General features: G+C 42.8%; 1 protein-coding gene across 1 annotated transcript; it reads right to left on the bottom strand.

The window, feature by feature from the left end:
* Nucleotides 1-498: 498 nt before the first annotated feature.
* Nucleotides 499-13,299, bottom strand: LOC144301907 (carbonyl reductase [NADPH] 1-like). Its single transcript, XM_077879143.1, has 3 exons — nucleotides 12,793-13,299; nucleotides 12,144-12,251; nucleotides 499-1,202 (listed from the first exon to the last, which is right to left on the bottom strand). Exons 1-3 carry the CDS (start codon nucleotides 13,079-13,081, stop codon nucleotides 709-711), a joined length of 891 nt encoding a protein of 296 aa, XP_077735269.1. The 5' UTR covers nucleotides 13,082-13,299; the 3' UTR covers nucleotides 499-708.
* Nucleotides 13,300-19,897: the final 6,598 nt, after the last annotated feature.

Genomic DNA, 19,897 nt, shown 5'->3' with positions numbered 1-19,897 from the left:
AGAGAGAGAGGTGGAGACATAGGCAGAGGGAGAAGCAGGCTCTCTGATGCAAGACCACATCCCAGGACCCAGGGATCACGACCTGAGCCAAAGGCAACCACTGACCACCCAGGTGCCCCTGTCTCAGATAGTCTTATGGATGTGTCATAAGCACCCACTCCCATTTCACACTGGACAATTGCTTTTTTACCCAGTGAATTTGATATTTATAGAGTCCAGAGGAGATATCTAACATTCATGGGGTTGTCCATGTCAAAGTAGAAAGTGTTAAAGTATGCTGGCAAGGAAATCCAGCCCAGTTCATGGTGGGTTCAGCTATAACAGCAGATTTGAGTAGGTCCAACAGAGACCAATGGCCTGCAAATAAGCAAATACTTATCACTTGGCTCTTTCACTGATGTTTACCAAGGTTGAGTTTAACTGTCCTTTCTCTTGACCTAGTTCAGTGTTTGTTAGAGTTTCAGGCTGGTTTCATGAAACAATCTGCACAAATGCACATTGACTTAGAAATGTTTATTCGCATGTAATGTTCATTTATTTTTGTCATCAATTCCATTTTTTCCCTCTATATCACAGAAGAAATCACAGAAAATTAACAGAATTAGTGGGCAATTCAGTGTGGGTCCTCAATAGGAATAGTGATTCCCTCAACAATCTTTTATTTTTTTATAAGAATACTGCTGACAGGATAGCAGTCTTTTTGGTCAGTCATGAGGAGATTATAGTAAGGAACCATGAAGGGAACTGAAAGGGGAGTCCCCATTGTTCAACTTTCTTTTCCATAACAAACTCGCCATGAGGCCCCTCAGCATCTGAGGGCAAAAGGGCTAAGTAGACAGGCGACTCTGCTCCTTCCTCTGGGCTTTTGATGCCTTTTGGTCCACCCATGTCTGTTCTCACCCACCCAGGGCAGCAGGCATTCAGGAGGATCTTGTCATCTCTCCTCTGCTCACTCAGTTTCCTGGCATGGATTCTGGACAGAACGGTGACACCCATTTTTGACACTGAATAGGCTGCTATTTTGATATCAGGCCAGCCCTCCTTCTTGTGCACTCCATTCTTTACGTCTTCCAGAAACTTGTTCATGAGCATCCCCAGCTCCTCCTCTGTGATGGTCTCACTTGTAAACTTCTGTTGCAGTTCTGGGCTGCACTGTTTAAGTGCTAGAAAGCTCATTATGCTAGACACATTCACCACTCTGCCTAAAATACAACACAAAGAGTCACAAAGAATGGCATGCGTGAGAATGGTGAATACCAATATTGCTAGTATTTTGTCCATTTGGGAGACAATTTCTAGATTGCTATGAGGGTTAATGAAGACTGCCTCTGTAACTCGAGGACATGCTGCAGTCTTGAACCTTGTTTTACCCATAATGTCTCTGGTGATGTGACAGAAATGATCTAAAGGGATGAGTAGTGCCCAGATGTTCCACAAAGAAGAGTGCCCTATACAGGAACATGGCAAGTACAGTGTAAGAAGGCACACCCTGCCATCACGGGTAGAGAGCCACTTTTCCTCATAGGTCCCCTCTGAGACTGCCTGGAGACCTTATTATAGTCACCTGAGCAGTGCTCTATGAACAAGTGTTTAGTAGCTCACAATCAGCTTCTGAGTTTAAAGACGGCCTTTTGAAGGTGAACAGACTACGTTGGGATAAGTTGCTTTTCACTGTGCTGTGGCCAGCTAAAAGCAAATCACCTCAGTGGGCTGAGTTGCATGATGTTTTCTCTAGGTTTGGGATATCATTCTCTCAGGAGCAGTAACCAAATGCCTGGCTGTATGGTCATGGAAAAGGGCAGTGGAAAAGTGACATGTTGTAAAGAGATGCTCTAAAAAGAAATGAAGTCCATGCTACACCATGGATGAACCTTGATAACATCATTGAAGTAAAGAAGCCAGTCACAGGAGACCACTCATTATATGAATCTCCATATATGGGATGTCCAGGGGGAAAAAAAGTAGGGACAGAAAGTAGATTGGTGGTTGCTTGGGGCAGGTGGGGAACAGAGGGCTCATAGATAAGGGTCCAGAAACTGTTGGGTGATGACAATGTGCTAATCTTGACTCAGTGATGGTTCCACAACACTGCCCATTTGCTAAATCTACTGAGTTGGATTCCTGAAATGGGTGAAGTGTACGATAGGTGAATCTCAATAAAGCTATTAGAAGTGTAATGCACTGACACATTTCTCACTAACTATTTTCTGAAAATGTAGTTAGTATTTAAACAATGAACTTAATAGACATCTATAAGTAATTAATTTCATATTTTTACATTTATTTATTTAAAGTTTATTTATTTAGGGAGAGTGAGAGGGCATGAGCTGGTGTTAGCAAGTGGGAGAAGGGCAGAGGGAGAGGAATAGAGAGAATCACAAATAGACTCCCCGCAGAATGCAGAGCCTAACTCAGGGCTCCATCACATAAGCCTGAGATCATGACCTGAGTCAGGTGATACCAAGGGTCAGCAACTTCATAGATGGAGCCATTAGGCACCTATATTTTTATATTTCAATTAGTCTTTTTAGTATTATTGAAAGGTCATGAGATCATACCTACAGTCAAGGATTCAATAAAATTAGGAAATTTTCTCTTTTTAGTGTATATATTCATGAATGAAAGTTATGGTCACTTAACTCGAAGCTTTCTCCCAATAGGAGTGGCAGTGTCAAAAAAGTTCAGTGAGGACATGATGCATGGATGGTACTCTGACTCTCATGATGCAGTGTTTAGAGAGAATGAAAATGAGCTGTAGAAACTATATTCTTCATGTATCAGTCTTCTATGACAAACACCTTTTAGAGAGGGGTCTTTTACTCCGGTACTTTATTTCATCAAGAACATGTTAAGTGTAACATTAATGGGACCTATTTGTCAAAAGTTTTCGTGAGTACTGCTGAAAACTAGAGAATACTTATGGAGGAAACCAAAGAAGACAGAAAGAAATGGGAAAACTTTCATGCTCAGGTTTGGAAGAACATATATTGTTAAAATGTCTGCACTACCCAAGGAATCGACATATTCAATGATTTCCCTATCAAAATAATACCAGCTTTTTCATAGAGCTAGAAGAAACAATCCTAAAATTTGCATGGAACCAGAAAAGATCACGAATAGCCAAAGTAATGCTGAAAAAAGGAAATCAAAGCAGGAGCCATCAGCATTCTGGACTTCAAACTATATTGTAAAGCTGTAGTCATCGAGCAGTATGGCACAGGCACAAAACTGGACACACAGATCAATGGAACAGAATAGAGGACCCAGAAATGAACCCATGAGTTTATGTCAACTAATCTTCAACAAAGCAGAAAAGAAAATCCAATGGAAATAAGGGAGTTTTTCAACAAATGGTGTTGGGAAACCTGGACAGCCACATGCAGAAGAATGAAACTGGATCACTTTTTTATAACATACACAAAAATAAAGTAAAAAAGGATGAAAGACGTACATTTGAGATACGAATCGTCCAATCCTAGAAGAGAAAGATGGCAGCAACCTTTTTGACCTGGGCCATAGCAACTTCTTACTAGATATATTTCCTGAGGCAAGGGAAACAAAAGAAAACATGAACTTTGGAAACTCATCAAGATAAAACTTCCCCATATCAAAGGAAATAAGCAAAAAACTAAATGCAATGACAGGGCAGGGAAAGATATTTGCAAATGACATATCTGATAAAGGGTTAGTATCCAAAATCTAGAGAGACCCTATTAAACTCCACACCCAAAAAATACATATGTTTATATAAATGGGCAGAGATGTGAAAAGATGACTTTCCAGAGAAGATATCCAGATGGCTAATAGATACACGAAAAGATATTCAACATCACTCATCATCAGTGAAATATAAATCAAAACCACAATGAGATACCACCTCATATCTGTATGGAATTCCAAAATTAACCACTCATAAGACCACAGATGTTGTCATTGATGGGGAGGGGGCGTGACCTCTTTTGCACTGCTGCTGGGAATGCAAACTGGTGCAGACACTCTAGGAAACAGTATGGAGGTTCATTAAAATGTTAACAATAGAGCCACCTTATGACCCAGCAATTGCACTACTAGGTATTTATCCAAAGGATACAAACATAGTGATTCAAAGGGGCACATGTATCCCTCAATGCTTAGAGTAGCACTATTAACAATAGCAAAATTATTGACACAGCCCAAGTGTCTATCGATTGATGAATGGATAAAGAGAATGTGATATATATACATATATAATGGAATATTACTCAGTTATCAAAAGGAATGGAAACTTGCCATTTGCGACAACATGGATGGAGCTAGAGTGTATTATGCTAAACCAAATGAGTCAGCCAGAGAAATAGAAATATCGTATGATTTCACTATGTGGAATTTAAGACACATATGAACATAGGGGAAGGAAAGGAAAAATAAAATAAGATGAAAAAAGAGAGGGAGGCAGAGCATAAGAGACTGTTAATTGTAGAAACAAACTGAGGGTTGCTGGAGGGCAGGACGGTGGAAGGTGGGCTCAATGAGGGATGGGCATTAAGGAGGGCAATTGTTGGGAAGAGCCCTGATTGTTATATGTAACTGATGAAACATGGAATCCTATTCCTGAAACCAATTCTACACTAATGTGAAATAAAATTTTTAAAAGTTTAGTGAGTACTTCTCAAATATATATTACTTACAACTAGTTCAATTTCCTTCAAGGGGTGTCTGGGTGGCTCAGTAGGTGTAGCTTCTGCCTTCAGCTCAGGTCATGATCCTGGGCTTCTGGGCTCAAGCTCTGCATGGGGCTCACTGCTCAGCAGGGAGTCTACTCCTCTCTCTCCCTATGCCCTTCCCCCTGCACCTGCTCTTGTTCTCACTCATGCTTTCAATCTTTCTTTCTTTCTTTCTTTCTTTCTTTCTTTCTTTCTTTCTTTCTCTCTCTCTCTCACTTTCTGTCTCTCAAGTAGATAAAATCCTCAAAAAAATTTATTTTAAAAATATTACCTGCCTTTTTCACAATTGAAATAATACCTATTCGTGATTCAAAATTGCAAAAACACAGAAGTGTGTGCAATTAAGGGGAGGACATAAAGGGAAGACAAGGCCTGAGGAAGCCACACAGGGTAACTGGTATACCAGAAAGGCAGCCGTCTTTACTCACAGGGGCTCAGGACCATTTTCTTACATACCTGTAGCATTGACAGCAGAAGGAGAAACTCTACTAAATTTCCGTAGGCTGTTTGTAATGAAGTGATGACATCTTTTCTATTCTGTGTTGTCTGTCTCAGGGGGTCTAGGATTAGCTGTGAAAATACTGACCTGTGTAATGAAGGAGGTCTGACGGGCAGTAGAATGGTTTTGTAGGTAAATTGCTAGATGTGGGTGCCTCTGCTAGTCCCTGTTCCCCAGGCCTGTCCACCCACTGACCACATCCCCAAGGGGGCAGGGTGGCCACCAGATCCTTGTGGTTTGACAGCTCAGGACAGGAAACACAGGTGCAGGAACTTGTGGAGCTTCCATAGCAAGGACGCTGATGTACACATTTTTGTCTTCAAGTGTATCCATGGATTTTGAGGGTCATTTTAGAGACTCTGAACTGGAATACACATGGCAGGCATATGGGCTAGGAAGTGTATGGGCCATCCGAATGTCCTTGTGCAAAGGGTGTGTGACTGCATTTGAGTGTGTGAGATGTGGATGAGTGTGTGAGAGACAGGGACTGTATGTGAATGTGAGTGTGACTGCATGAGTGTGTGACACTGTGTGTGACATAGTGTGTAAAACGGTATGTTTCTATAGGTGTGTAAGAAAATGGTCCTGAGCCCCTGTGAGTAAAGATGGCTGCCTTTCTGGTATACCAGTTACCCCATGTGGCTTCCTTGGGCCTTGTCTTCCCTTTGTCCTGCCCTTTATTGCACACACTTCTGTTTTGCAGTTTTAAATCATGAATATGTATTATTTCAATTGTGAAAAAGGTAATATTTTTAAAAATATTTTTTTTGAGGATTTTATCTATTTGAGAGAGAGTTTAAAAGAGAGATAGAGAGAAAGAAAGAAAGCAAGCATGGGTGAGAACAGGAGCAGGAGCAGGGGGAAGGGCATAGAGAGAGAGGAGTAGACTCCCTGCTGAGCAGCGAGCCCCATGCAGGGATGGGGCCCAGAAGCCCAGGATCATGACCTGAGCTGAAGGCAGAAGCTTCACTTACTAAGCCACCCAGACGCCCCTGAAGAATATTTAACTAGTTGTAAGTAATATATATTTGAGAAGTACTCACTAAACTTTTAAAAAACTTATTTCAAGTTACTGTAGAATTGGTTTCAGGAATAGGATTCAGTGTTTCAGAGTCACTGTGAAAAGTAGTCCCTCAGGTAAGAAAGGACTCTTGCACTGGTGGGGCTGGGGCAGTTCATCCAGACCATTACTCTGCAAGTGGCAAGGGATGTATTTTTAGGAAATCTCTGTCTCCAAATCTCACTTTCTTAAGCAGAGCCATAGTGAGATGGATAGTTTAGACATCCTCTCCTCTGGGGTCACCACTTCAAGTGCATTCCTTGATTCTCAAGCCTATTCAACGGGCACTAAGTCCACAGCCATTTCTCATGACTTTTTATGGTTTAACATTCATCCCTTTTCCTTGAAGGTTCACCTTTTCTCATATCAAGGTTAGCAATGTTAAGTGTCTGGAGTGATAATGGATTTTTTTTCACAACACTTCAGGGTTTTAAATGTGCCTTTTTTCAGTGATTTTCAGTGGTTTTCCTAGAGGTGCCTGAGGCCCTGCAGCGAGGAAGACCTTGGTCCCAATCAGCAGAGTCCTTTGATTTTCTGTTTGTCTTGCCTTTTTGGATAAGGCTTCATTTGGAGAGGTGCTCCAGTGGCAAATACTTGAGGACCTTGAGTAGTGGGAAACACGATTAGTTTAGATGCCACATGACCTCAGTCTGCAACCAGCTGTGCTTGTGATATTGAGAGTCATTATTCTTCCATTTCTGAATGGGGCTAATATATAAATATTCCATCTAGCCACCTATCCTTTTGAGGACAACAGTATGTCAGTGTGTGTGTGTGTGTGTGAGAGAGAGAGAGAGAGAGAGAGAGAGAGAGTAAGAGAGAGACAGAGAGAGACAGAGGGAGTTACCTTTTATACTGTACTTTCTTAAATGAAGATTTAGGACCCCTTCTATAACATTTCCTTGGTAAGTGTAGCCTTACAAGTCTGTATTTTCTGCTAATACTTTAGCTAATATCTGATGAACAAGAGTTTTCAAATTTCAAACTTTTGCTCAAATCCTTCAACTTGGATATGCCGTAATTTTTAAAAAAATAAGTACGTATCGATTTAGAGAGAAAAAAGAATAATAGACGTTTAACACTTTAAAGAGAGGATCATTCAAATAAAGGAATATGAATTCAAGGGAATGGGAGGGAAAAGCAATGGATGTGGGAAGGGATGTTCATGGCCTAGATATGGATTGCCTGGTTAAGATTGGTGGTGGCCACCTGGTTGGGTAGATTCTTATCTTTTTTTCGTGTGTGTGGCTAAATTATTTCTGTAAAACTCTTTTTGAAGAAAGCATTACAAATATGAAAACTCAGCATCTTCTATTCCTCAATGTATTTCTTTTAAAGATTTTATTTGTTTATTCGAGACAGAGAGAGAGAGAGACAGAGAGATACAGGCAGAGGGAGAAGCAGGCTCCATGCAGGGAGCCCAACATGGGACTGGATCCCGGGGTTCCAGGATCACGCCCTGGGCTGAAGGCATTGCTAAACCACTGAGCCACGGGGACTGCCCTCCTCAATGTCTTTAATGTCACAATTCTCTTTTGTTCTTTCACGCCAACAAAACAGAGCCAATGAGCAGAAATGGGCCCTTGGACTTTGTTCTTTAACCACAGATATCTGGTGAAATCATTCAAGACTGTTCTTTGTATCCTAGTTTCTGCATTATGGGAGAGGAGGGACAATATTTGCTTTTGGTTATCCTAGCTAAGATTTATCTCAAATAGAATCTCCAAAGAAAGTGCTGGTCACAGGAAACACTGTGGCTGCCATCCCCCCAAATAAGGGAAGAAGTCTCCTCTTGCAATAGGCAAGAAAACCCTACTTTCACAAGGAGAATAGAGCTTGCCTGTCCATGTCCATGCAGTCCAGGTTCCCCAAGTTAAGATCAGTAGAGTTTGATTAGAACCTGCTTTAGCAAATCCAGGAGAGCACTCACTCCTCATTCTGGTCCAAGGCCAACAAGGCAGCAATAAGCAACACTGTTGAGGTAAGTGAGATCCAACCTCAGCCAGAAGTCATTTTGCCTTCTAAGGGGAGCACCTGTATGATGTGTGGGGGTGGCACAAGTAAATTCATCCCATCTTCAAGGTTTGTGGTGAGTAAAGGAGACAGGTGACATCTGAGAGCTGCCCTGCCACATGCCAGTGAAGGAAGTGTCGCAAAAAGTACGAGAACTTTCCAGGACAGAAGAGGAAATGGGGGCAGAACGGGGAGTCAAATGTACCTGCATGTACTCTTTTCAAGGGAGACATCCTAATCATTCTAAAAGTATCAGCTTATCTTAATTAGTGTAGTACATGGGTGGTGGCTCCCCCATCACATTCACATGGGGTAAGGATTACAGTAGTTTACAACCAAGGAATGATGGCAGTCTGTCTTGTGCAGAGCATTGCAGAAAGTGAAGGGGAATCCATGGGCCTGGTCTTTGGCAGGTCTGATGACAGAGATCCCTACAAATGATGCTCAGAGCTTGGGCTTTGCTCCTGAAGGAATTTTGGGAGACAGTGAGCACCCAGAAGGTACAGAGAATGACCTCAGAGTAAAAGACTCAGAAGTAGGGTCTCTTAGGAAAGTTGGAATGATCCAGAAATGATAGCTGAGTATCTGTTGTAGAGCTGGGATGGAGGAGAGGCCTGCAGAAAAATGCAGAGGACAAAACCCATAGGACCACTCTTAAGACCTGGTCCCTGATAATCAGGAGCTGGGCACAGTGACCACATTATTCATGATTGGGGGATTGTGGGCTATGTGAGCAAGATTTTTTTTTTTTTGAAAATGATTAAGTGCTGTGATAATGTAGATATTTAAATGAGGGAGAGTTGAGGGCTGGAGGAGCAGGATTTGGGTGTGGAAGTATGTGTGTGTGGAGCTCTGGGAATGTTCTAGGCAGGTGACAGATGTTGGCGGGGAGCAGAGACATTTGGATAGCAGAGTCCATTGGTCTGAATAAAATCTGTCAGACCATAAAGTTCAGGGTCCACTTCTGGATTCTCTATTCTGTTCCATTGATCTATGTGTCTGTTTTTGTGCCAGTACCACACTGTCTTGATGACCACAGCTTTGTAGTACAACCTGAAATCTGGCATTGTGATGCCCCCAGATATGGTTTTCTTTTTTAAAATTCCCCTGGCTATTCAGAGTCTTTTCTGATTCCACACAAATCTTAAAATAATTTGTTCTAACTCTCTGAAGAAAGTCCATGGTATTTTGATAGGGATTGCATTAAACGTGTATATTGCCCTGGGTAACATTGACATTTTCACAATATTAATTCTGCCAATCCATGAGCATGGAATATTTTTCCATCTCTTTGTGTCTTCCTCAATTTCTTTCAGAAGTGTTCTATAGTTTTGAGGGTATAGATCCTTTACCTCTTTGGTTAGGTTTATTCCTAGGTATCTTATGCTTTTGGGTGCAATTGTAAATGGGATTGACTCCTTAATTTCTCTTTCTTCAGTCTCATTGTTAGTGTATAGAAATGCCACTGATTTCTGGGCATTGATTTTGTATCCTGCCACGCTACCGAATTGCTGTATGAGTTCTAGCAATCTTGGGGTGGAGACTTTTGAGTTTTCTATGTAGAGTATCATGTCATCGGCGAAGAGGGAGAGTTTGACTTCTTCTTTGCCAATTTGAATGCCTTTAATGTCTTTTTGTTGCCTGATTGCTGAGGCTAGGACTTCCAGTACTATGTTGAACAGCAGTGGTGAGAGTGGACATCCCTGTCTTGTTCCTGATCTTAGGGGAAAGGCTCCCAGTGCTTCCCCATTGAGAATGATATTTGCTGTGGGCTTTTCATAGATGGCTTTTAAGATGTCGAGGAATGTTCCCTCTATCCCTACACTCTGAAGAGTTTTGATCAGGAATGGATGCTGTATTTTGTCAAATGCTTTCTCTGCATCTAATGAGAGGATCATATGGTTCTTGGTTTTTCTCTTGCTGATATGATGAATCACATTGATTGTTTGACGGGTGTGGAACCAGCCTTGTGTCCCAGGGATAAATCCTACTTGGTCATGGTGAATAATTTTCTTAATGTACTGTTGGATCCTATCGGCCAGTATCTTGTTGAGAATTTTTGCATCCATGTTCATCAGGGATATTGGTCTGTAATTCTCCTTTTTGGTGGGGTCTTTGTCTGGTTTTGGAATTAAGGTGATGCTGGCCTCATAGAACGAATTTGGAAGTACTCCATCTCTTTCTATCTTTCCAAACAGCTTTAGGAGAATAGGTATGGTTTCTTCGATAAAGGAGGAAAGACTATCCATTGGAAGAAAGACAGTCTCTTCAATAAGTGGTGCTGGGAAAATTGGACATCCACATGCAGAAGAATGAAACTAGACCACTCTCTTTCACCATACACAAAGATAAACTCAAAATGGATGAAAGATCTAAATGTGAGACAAGATTCCATCAAAATCCTAGAGAAGAACACAGGCAACACCCTTTTTGAACTCGGCCATAGTAACTTCTTGCAAGATACATCCACGAAGGCAAAAGAAACAAAAGCAAAAATGAACTATTGGGACTTCATCAAGATAAGAAGCTTTTGCACAGCAAAGGATACAGTCAACAAAACTAAAAGACAACCTACAGAATGGGAGAAGATATTTGCAAATGATACATCAGATAAAGGGCTAGTTTCCAAGATCTATAAAGAACTTCTTAAACTCAACACCAAAGAAACAAACAATCCAATCATGAAATGGGCAAAAGACATGAACAGAAATCTCACAGAGGAAGACATAGACATGGCCAACATGCACATGAGAAAATGCTCTGCATCACTTGCCATCAGGGAAATACAAATCAAAACCACAATGAGATACCACCTCACACCAGTGAGAATGGGGCAAATTAACAAGGCAGGAAACAACAAATGTTGGAGAGGATGCGGAGAAAAGGGAACCCTCTTACACTGTTGGTGGGAATGTGAACTGGTGCAGCCACTCTGGAAAACTGTGTGGAGGTTCCTCAAACAGTTAAAAATAGACCTGCCCTACGACCCAGCAATTGCACTGTTGGGGATTTACCCCAAAGATACAAATGCAATGAAACGCCGGGACACCTGCACCCCGATGTTTATAGCAGCAATGGCCACGATAGCCAAACTGTGGAAGGAGCCTCGGTGTCCAACGAAAGATGAATGGATAAAGAAGATGTGGTTTATGTATACAATGGAATATTACTCAGCTATTAGAAATGACAAATACCCACCATTTGCTTCAACGTGGATGGAACTGGAGGGTATTATGCTGAGTGAAGTAAGTCAGTCGGAGAAGGACAAACATTATATGTTCTCATTCCTTTGGGGAATATAAATAATAGTGAAAGGGAATATAAGGGAAGGAAGAAGAAATGTGTGGGAAATATCAGAAAGGGAGACAGAACGTAAAGACTGCTAACTCTGGGAAACGAACTAGGGGTGGTAGAAGGGGAGGAGGGCGGGGGGTGGGAGTGAATGGGTGATGGGCACTGGGGGTTATTCTGTATGTTAGTAAATTGAACACCAATAAAAAATAAATTAAAAAAAATAAAATAAAATCTGTCAGAGAGAGGGAGAGGGAGAAGAAAGGGTCCAGAGAGGAATCCCAGGGAAGTGCATTGTGAGGGGCATGGAGGAAGCAAAGGGCTTCTCTGAGGAGAGTTCTGAATGAAGACTTGAAGGATAGGACAGTCAGTGCCTCTAGTGGAAGAGTAGAGGGATAGAGGACATTGCTGACTGCAGGGCAAGTGTGTCAGAGTCCTGAGGACACCTCTCCCGGGGGAGGTACCGCAAGGAGGCCAGGCCCTGGCTGAGCAGGGCCAGGGTCTTCTGGATGAGGCCAGAGTTCAGGGGCCGGATCATGCCAGAAGCAGCACAGCTTGGGCCCTTCATCAGGCTCACCTTGGGGTTTCACTAGAGGCAGCAGTTCTGTGCATATATCTCGGGTGCCAAAGAAGTTTGTCTTCAGGGTCACTTCTGCTTGAATATGTAGGGGTGTGGGATCATCAGCTATTAGGGGAGAAGCAGAGAAGATTAATAAATAGTAGCCATCTGAGAGGATTCCAGGATATGACAAATACATTCTTTTAGTTTTCATGTTCATTCTATTGAAATCTCAGCAACATCTGGGTTAGTGGACTGTATGGTCTCAAGGTGGTTTATCGGTTGTGCTGATGCCGTGTAGCTGTGTAAGCTGGCATCATTTGGGGAGGCTAGGGAAGTGTGCACAATGGGATTTCTGTTTACCTCCGTTTGTAATTTGTTGTTTCTTACAAAATAGGTAAAGTATTCACTAAATGGCTCAGATCCAAACTGAGAGAAAAACAAAAAACTAGGTCAGGTCCCTGAGATTTTTCCATGGCAATACCAAGGCACTGTGGCTATAAGACTTACCCCCCAGAGGCTTCTGTCTCTCTGTGCCTGCAGTCTGACCTCCTTCCCCAGGGAAACCCTTCTAGACCCCATAGTAGTGGTTCAGGCATCATCCCCAACCCACTCTGTGTGGTTCCCTAACGGAGATCCCCTGCTCTAAGTGTTCCCGTGTTCTTACGTGTGAAGACGATGCCTGCATTGTTGACCAGTACGTCCAGGCCCCCATACTCCTCCCACAGGAAGTCACGCAGGGCGCGGATGCTCTGCAGGTTGTCAATGTCCAGCAGGTGGAAGCGTGGGCTCAGGCCCTCAGCCTTGAGATGCTGCACAGCTGCCCGGCCCCGCGCCTCATCCCTCGAGGTGAGTATCACGTCCCCAGGGAAATTCCGGCACAGGTCCCTCGTGATGGCGAAGCCAAGGCCCTTGTTAGCTCCAGTCACTACCGCTACACGGAGGGCCAATGACATGGTTGCATGGAGTGCAAGCACCAGCCTGTGTGGTGAATGGGTGATGCTTTGGCCACAGGGAGGGCTGGTGTTGCAGAGCCCTGGCCACAGTCAGAGATGCCAGTAGAAATGAGTCTGTTATCAAGCAGTGTGGCTACTAGAGCCAAAGGCCCCGCCTCAGTCCCTCCATCAAAGGAGGGGCCAAATGTTCTGGAAAATTTCCTAATGACTTGTACGAGGTGTGTCCCCTGTGGGGCTACACCCTGAACACAAACAGGACTCTGGCCTCTTAGGGTCACTCTTGTGAACCCAGATATGGTTCAGGTTGGACTGACATGTTCCTCAAAAGAGAGGTGGTTGGTGATACAGTATAGGGAGCTAGAGAATCATGGTAGTTGAACTAAAATAATTTTGGGAAAATCTCAACAGGAACAAAGTAGTGAGATTGTGTTGGGAAGGAGTCCTTCCTCTAGGAAATGAGAATGGTTGGGCTCTTCCAAGATGCACTGAGATTGCTGGCACAGGGATTTAGAGGCATGATAGTGGAAGAGTAGGGGTTCCTGTTTCATCTGGTCCCCCAAACCTACCTACATAACTTTCAAACCACCCTGAACAGCTATGAATTCAGTCTGAGATATAAAGAGAGAACAGCTGCAATGCCACAGGGACAAAAGCGATTGCTTCTGACAGGGTAAGAGGGGGGACAAGAGGATCAGAGGGGATATATGGAATGATAAGAGGCGGAGGAGCGAGTCCTGGTAAACTGCTTCAGGAAAGCAGGTCAGTGGACTACTGGGAACTTTAAAATCTGCCCCTGAAAGTGTCTTCCCTGACTGAAAGTGCTCATTGGGGACATAGGACAGCATCACAGGAGGGGCAGTGAAGTCTCAATATTCCCGGAGGCCCAGTAAGAATAGGGGTGCCTGTGGGGAAGCTCACCTCAAACCACGGTCAGATTGGGGTACAGGGCTGGAGGTCCGCAACCCTCCGGGTTACAAAGGCTGGCACCAGAACTCTCTTTACCCAGGAGCCCAGCAGAAGCCGAAGTGGGCTGTCCTCCATTCACCCTGGACAGGCGGAACTGGGGCCTGCTCGAGACAGCACCGCCCTCCTGCAGCTTGGCGCCCTGCCCTTTGTGCAGCTCACTTCCCCCTAGGATGCCCATGGGAGCATCTAGGCCAGTGTGCAGACTGGGGTTTGGTGCACGTGGGGAGCTCTTGGCTCTGGGGCTGGAGATCTGGCCGCTGCCATTCTTTGTTTCTCCTTTCACCTGGGAGAGGTGAGGCCTCCAGGGAACAAGGGCCTCTCAGGGCAAACAGCTTTATGGATTCTGGCCACTTGGCAAGGGGTGGGGTATCTCCTCCCAGACACAAATACCTGGTCATCAGTGCAGCAGGCCCCTCCCCCAGAAGACCAGCTGGAAGAACAGGGGGAGAGCCAGTTTACTGATGGAGCACCACTACTAAGCTCCAGGGCTGGGAGAAAGAGTATATAGAACTTGAGGGTTTTCTTTCCCCCCCAAGGTTTTTTCCTTTATGATTCATTTAACTTTCAGGTTAAAAATTGCCAATATTTTTCTCTTTTTCTGCTATAACTACAATATTTTATCGACTCTTCATTTTTAAGAGTTTTCCTTTTTGACTTTCATATTTTTACAATTCCATGTTTAGATATATTGTTCGTTTTTGGATTGCTTTCCACATATTCCATTTAATTTTTTAAACATATAAGTTACGGGGATTTTATCACTCTTGTTTTGTTTTATAATTGTGCAAGTTAGTACCTCATATATAGACCTAGTGGTACACCATGTTGGTCCATTCTGTGAGGTCATATTCTTTCTTCCACTCCAATCGCCCCAGTCGCCCCACTGTTTCAACGTGTTTCTGTTTTCGGGGTTGCTTGTGTGTCTCTATATAAGTTTTGCTGCTTTATATAAGTTTGGAACCAAGAGAATCACCACTCCGTGAGCCTATATTTTGTCTCCCAACCACATCCTTCCCACCATTTTTAAATTTTTTAAATTTTTACTTTTTTTATGTTTGTTTTTCAGTGTCATGGTCTTTTTTTTTTTTTTCTTTTTCTTCTCTTTCTTTTATTTTCTCGTCCCTGATTTCCTTGGAATTGTCTAGGGTGTATTTTACTTAGGTCATGGTTGATATTTTTGACTCTGCTTGCTCCTTTAACCCTTCTTCACTGGACAAAATGACTAACAGAGGAATTCAGCACAATGAGAACCAGAATATTCTCTGCCACAGACCTAATGGATATGTATTTATGTAACATGTCAGAGATACAATCCAGGAGTAGGATTATAGAAGTATTGTTGGCTCTTGAAAAAAGCATACTGACCAGATGGGCTTCATGGATAGATATAGAACCTTCCATCCTAATGCAACAGAAAACACATGCTTCTCAAGTGCACATGGAACTTCCTCCAGAATAGACCACATACTGGGTCACAAATCAGGTCTCAACTGATAGCTAAAATTGGGACTATCTTTTGCATATTTTCAGACCATAATGCTTTGAAATGAGAACTCAATCACCATAGGATGTTTGGAAGGAACTCAGACACTTGGAGATTAAAGAGCATCCTACTAAAAGATGAATGGGACAACCAGGAAATTAGAGAAGAATTAAAAAGAATCAGGGAAACTAATGAAACTGAAAGCACAACTCTCAAAATCCTTGGGATACAGCAAGACATTCTGAAGACAGAAATACATTGCAATAAAAGTGTCGCTCAAAATATTGGAAGAATCTAGGGTACACAAGCTGCCTTCCACTTACAGGAAGTGGAGAAAGAACAGCAAGTAAAGCCTATACCAAGCAGAAGAAGAGAGATAATAAGAATTTGAACAGAACTCAATGAAATATAGATGATAAGGACTGCAGAATGGATGATGGAAAGCAGGACCTTGATCTTTGAAAGAAATAGTTAGATTGATAAATTCCTACACAGACTTATTCAAGGGAAAAGAGAAGATTCTTTTTTTTAAAGATTTTATTTATTTATTTATTTATTCATGAGAGACAAAGAGACAGAGAGAGAGAGACAGAGAGAGAGAGAGGCAGAGACACAGGCAGAGACACAGGCAGAGGGAGAAGCAGGCTCCATGCAGGGAACCGGATGCAGATCTCGATCCTATGACTCCAGGATCATGCCCTGGACCAAAGGCAGGCGCCAAACTGCTGAGCCACCCAGACATCCCAAAAGAGAAGATTCAACTGAGTAAAATCAACATCAAAAGATGAGAGATCATAACTAATACCAAGGAAATAGAAATGATTTAAAAATTGTATTACAAAGAACTCTATGCCAAGAAGTTAGGCAACCTGGGGAAATGGATGCATTCCTGGAAACCTACGCATAACCAAACCAGGGCCAGATGGCTTCCCAGGGAATTCTACCAAACATTTCAAGAAGAAATAATACCTATTTTACTAAAGCTGTTTCAAAGATAGAAATGGAGGGAATACTTTCAAAGTTGTTCTTTGAGGCCAGCATTACCTTGATCCCAAAACCAGACAAAGACCCCACCAAAAAGGAGAATTACAGACCAATATCCCTGATGAAAATGGATGCAAAAATTCTCACCGAGATACTAGCCAATAGGATCCAACAGTACATTAAGAGGACTATTCACCACGACCAAGTGGGATTTATTTCTGGGATGCAAGGGAAGTTCAACATTCATAAGACAATCGACGTGATAGACCACGTCAATAAAAGAAAAGCCAAGAACGATATGACCTCTGGATGCAGAGAAAGCATTTGAGAAAATAGAGCATCCCTTCCTGATTAAAACTCTTCAAAGTGTAGGGATGAGGGAATATTTCACAATATAATAAAAGCCATGAATGAAAAGCCCCCAGCAAATATCATTGTCAATGGGGAAAAACTAGATCCTTTACCCTAAGATGAGGAACAAGACAGAGAAGTCCATGCTCACCACTGCTGTTCAACATACTAGTAGTCCAGAAGATATAGTCTATGTATACAATGGAATATTACTCAGCCATCAGAAATGACAAATATCTATCATTTGCTTCAACTTGGGTGGAACTGGACGGTATTATGCTGAGTGAAATAAACCAATTGAAGGAAGACCATCTTCATATGGTGTCACTCATGTGGAATATGAAAAATAGTGAAAGGGAGTGCAAGGGAAAGGAGGGAAACTGAATGGGGAACCATTGGAGAGGAAGATGATCCATGAAAGACTCCTAACTTTGAAAAACAAAGAAAAGGTTGGAGAAGGGCAGTTTATGGGATGAGTACTCGGTGTTATATGTTGGCAAATGAAATTTAACTCATGTATTTAAATAAAAATTAAAAAATAGTAAAAAATTGCTGGCACAGGGGAAGTGCTTCTGAGGACACAAATCCTCTTACCTCCTTTGAAGAAACTCAAGAGGGAGAAGTAGAGATTCAGTCCTTGCTGAGACTTGGCTGTGGGCAGGGCTCTCCCTCTGTGTGATTCCAGGGATCCCGGAGTGCAACAGATGTTTATGAAGCTCACTGTGGGTGAAGGTATTGGATGTTTCATTTGATGGTTACATTATCCAGTGTATGTTAAAATGCTTAGTTTTTCGTTTCATTTAAGGACACATTTAAAGTGTTATATACAATAGGTGCTTTTTAAACTTTTATCTATTTATTTAACAAGCTTTTATTTATCTGAAAGTGAGAGAAAGAGAGAGAGAGGGGGAGAGAGAGAGAGAGCGAGCAGGATGATGGAAAGAGGTAGAGGGAGAAGCAGGCTCTCCAAGTAGCAGGGAAACCAACACTGGGCTTGGTACCAGGACCCTGAGATCATGACCTGAGCTGAATGCAGAGGCTTAACTTATGAGCCACCCAGGGGCTCCAGGGTGCTATTTTTTAAAAATGATTTTATCTATTCATTTATTTACTTAGAAAAGACAGAGACAAAAGGAATGTGACCTGGGAAGGGACATTCGGATTGGGTGAGAGATAATCTCAAGCGGATTCTCCACTGAGCTGGAGCCATCTCAGCTTGATTTTAGAATCCCCATATCATGAAATTAGCTGAAATGAAGGTCTGACACTTAACCAACTGAGACCCCCAGGTGCTCCTAATGACGTGTTATTTTTAAAGTATCAAGGAAAAAAGATCTTTCCAATACTGACTTTATGTTCAAGCTAGAAGGAGAGATGGTATTTCTTTGTCCTAGACATTGAAAGTCTTCATAGGTTAGTTGAGAAAAGCCAAATAACAGAGAGAAAATTAATAGCCCCTTCAAAGGGAGAAGCTTCTAAAGCATGGACCCTACCCTTTCTTGCATGGGCCTTCAGGTTTCATTTCTGACAGTAGAAGACCCCTGGTGAAGAGTGAAAATGGTCATGAGAGGAGAAGAGTCTGTACAACCTGGATGCTTCTGTGTGGAGGTGGAGGGGGGCGGGGGTGTGGAGGTGGTGGGCATTCATGGAGCCTATGGGGAGCCAGGTTTGGGGCAGGGCAGAAGAAGTTTCCCTTTGGGGCTGCGGGTATCTCGGGTCCCACTACAGGAACTCATGGTGGAGGACACTTAGCACCATCACTGTTTTCAGCCTGTCTCCCTGCATGAGTTCACTTCCTCGTCACAGGAATCCTATGACGGTTCCCCCATTGGACGCTTGAGGAGACTGACATACAGCAACATGCAGGATTTTGCTTAAGGTCATCCAGTAAGGCGGCAGAGCCAGGGCCTTTTGTTTCCCAGGTGTTTGTGTTGAGAGCTTTCAAAGAGGAAAGAGGAAATAGGAAAGAAAAGTATTGTGGACACTCATGTATTCACCAAGGTAGGCTCCACAATGATGACAACTTTACTATTAGTATGTGTTTACCTTTTGTCGGTATTTTGCTGAACCATGTTCATGTTACCGCTCGGTGACCCTTTGTCTGTACATGAGTAACACATTCACCTTGAGGAGATCTGACAATAATTCTTTCATATCCATTGATGCCAATCCATACTCACTTTTCCTCTTTGTCTCAAGTAGTCTTGTGTTGGTTTTTTTAAGGTAGATTTTTATTTATTTATTCATGAGTTACACACACACACAGAGAGAGAGAGAGAGAGAGAGAGAGAGAGAGAGAGAGGTGGAGACATAGGCAGAGGGAGAAGCAGGCTCTCTGATGCAAGACCATATCCCAGGATCCAGGGATCACGACCTGAGCCAAAGGCAACCACTGACCACCCAGGTGCCCCTGTCTCAGATAGTCTTATGGATGTGTCATAAGCACTCACTCCCATTTCGCACTGGACAATTGCTTTTTTACCCAGTGAATTTGATATTTTTATTTTTTATTTTTTTAAACATTTTTTTTATTATTACTTATTTATGATAGTCATACAGAGAGAAAGAGAGAGAGGCAGAGACACAGGCAGAGGGAGAAGCAGGCTCCATGCACCGGGAGCCTGACGTGGGATTCGATCCCGGGTCTCCAGGATCGCGCCCTGGGCCAAAGGCAGGCGCTAAACCGCTGCGCCACCCAGGGATCCCGAATTTGATATTTTTAGAGTCCAGAGAAGATATCTAACATTCATGGGGTTGTCCATGTCAAAGTAGGGGCTGCTAAAGTATGCTGGCAAGGGAAACCCAGCCCAATTCAGGGATTTATATATGACCCATGGTAAGGTTCAGCTATAACGGCAGATTTGAGTAGGTCCAACAGAGACCACTGGCATGCAAATAAGCAAATACTAATTTTCTGGCTCTTTCACTAATGTTTACCAAGCCTTGAGTTTAACTGTCCTTTCTCTTGACCTAGTTCAGAGTCTGTTAGAGTTTTGGGCTGGTTGGCATGAAACAATCTGCACACATAGACA

Source organism: Canis aureus, chromosome 30 (assembly GCF_053574225.1).
Source record: "Canis aureus isolate CA01 chromosome 30, VMU_Caureus_v.1.0, whole genome shotgun sequence".
Taxonomy (NCBI): domain Eukaryota; kingdom Metazoa; phylum Chordata; class Mammalia; order Carnivora; family Canidae; genus Canis; species Canis aureus.
Note: the sequence above shows the minus strand (reverse complement) of the source record. Positions and strands in the feature narration are given on the sequence as shown.

Bases quoted from the DNA above. Each gene is read 5' to 3' on its own strand.
- LOC144301907 (XM_077879143.1), bottom strand. From the start codon at position 13,081: ATGTCATTGGCCCTCCGTGTAGCGGTAGTGACTGGAGCTAACAAGGGC. The intron at 12,252-12,792 runs GTAAGAACACGG...CTCCCCTAATAG, and splicing joins TGCAGGCATCGTCTTCACAC to CTGATGATCCCACACCCCTA. The intron at 1,203-12,143 runs GTGAGCCTGATG...GTTGTATTTTAG, and splicing joins GCCTCTAGTGAAACCCCAAG to GCAGAGTGGTGAATGTGTCT.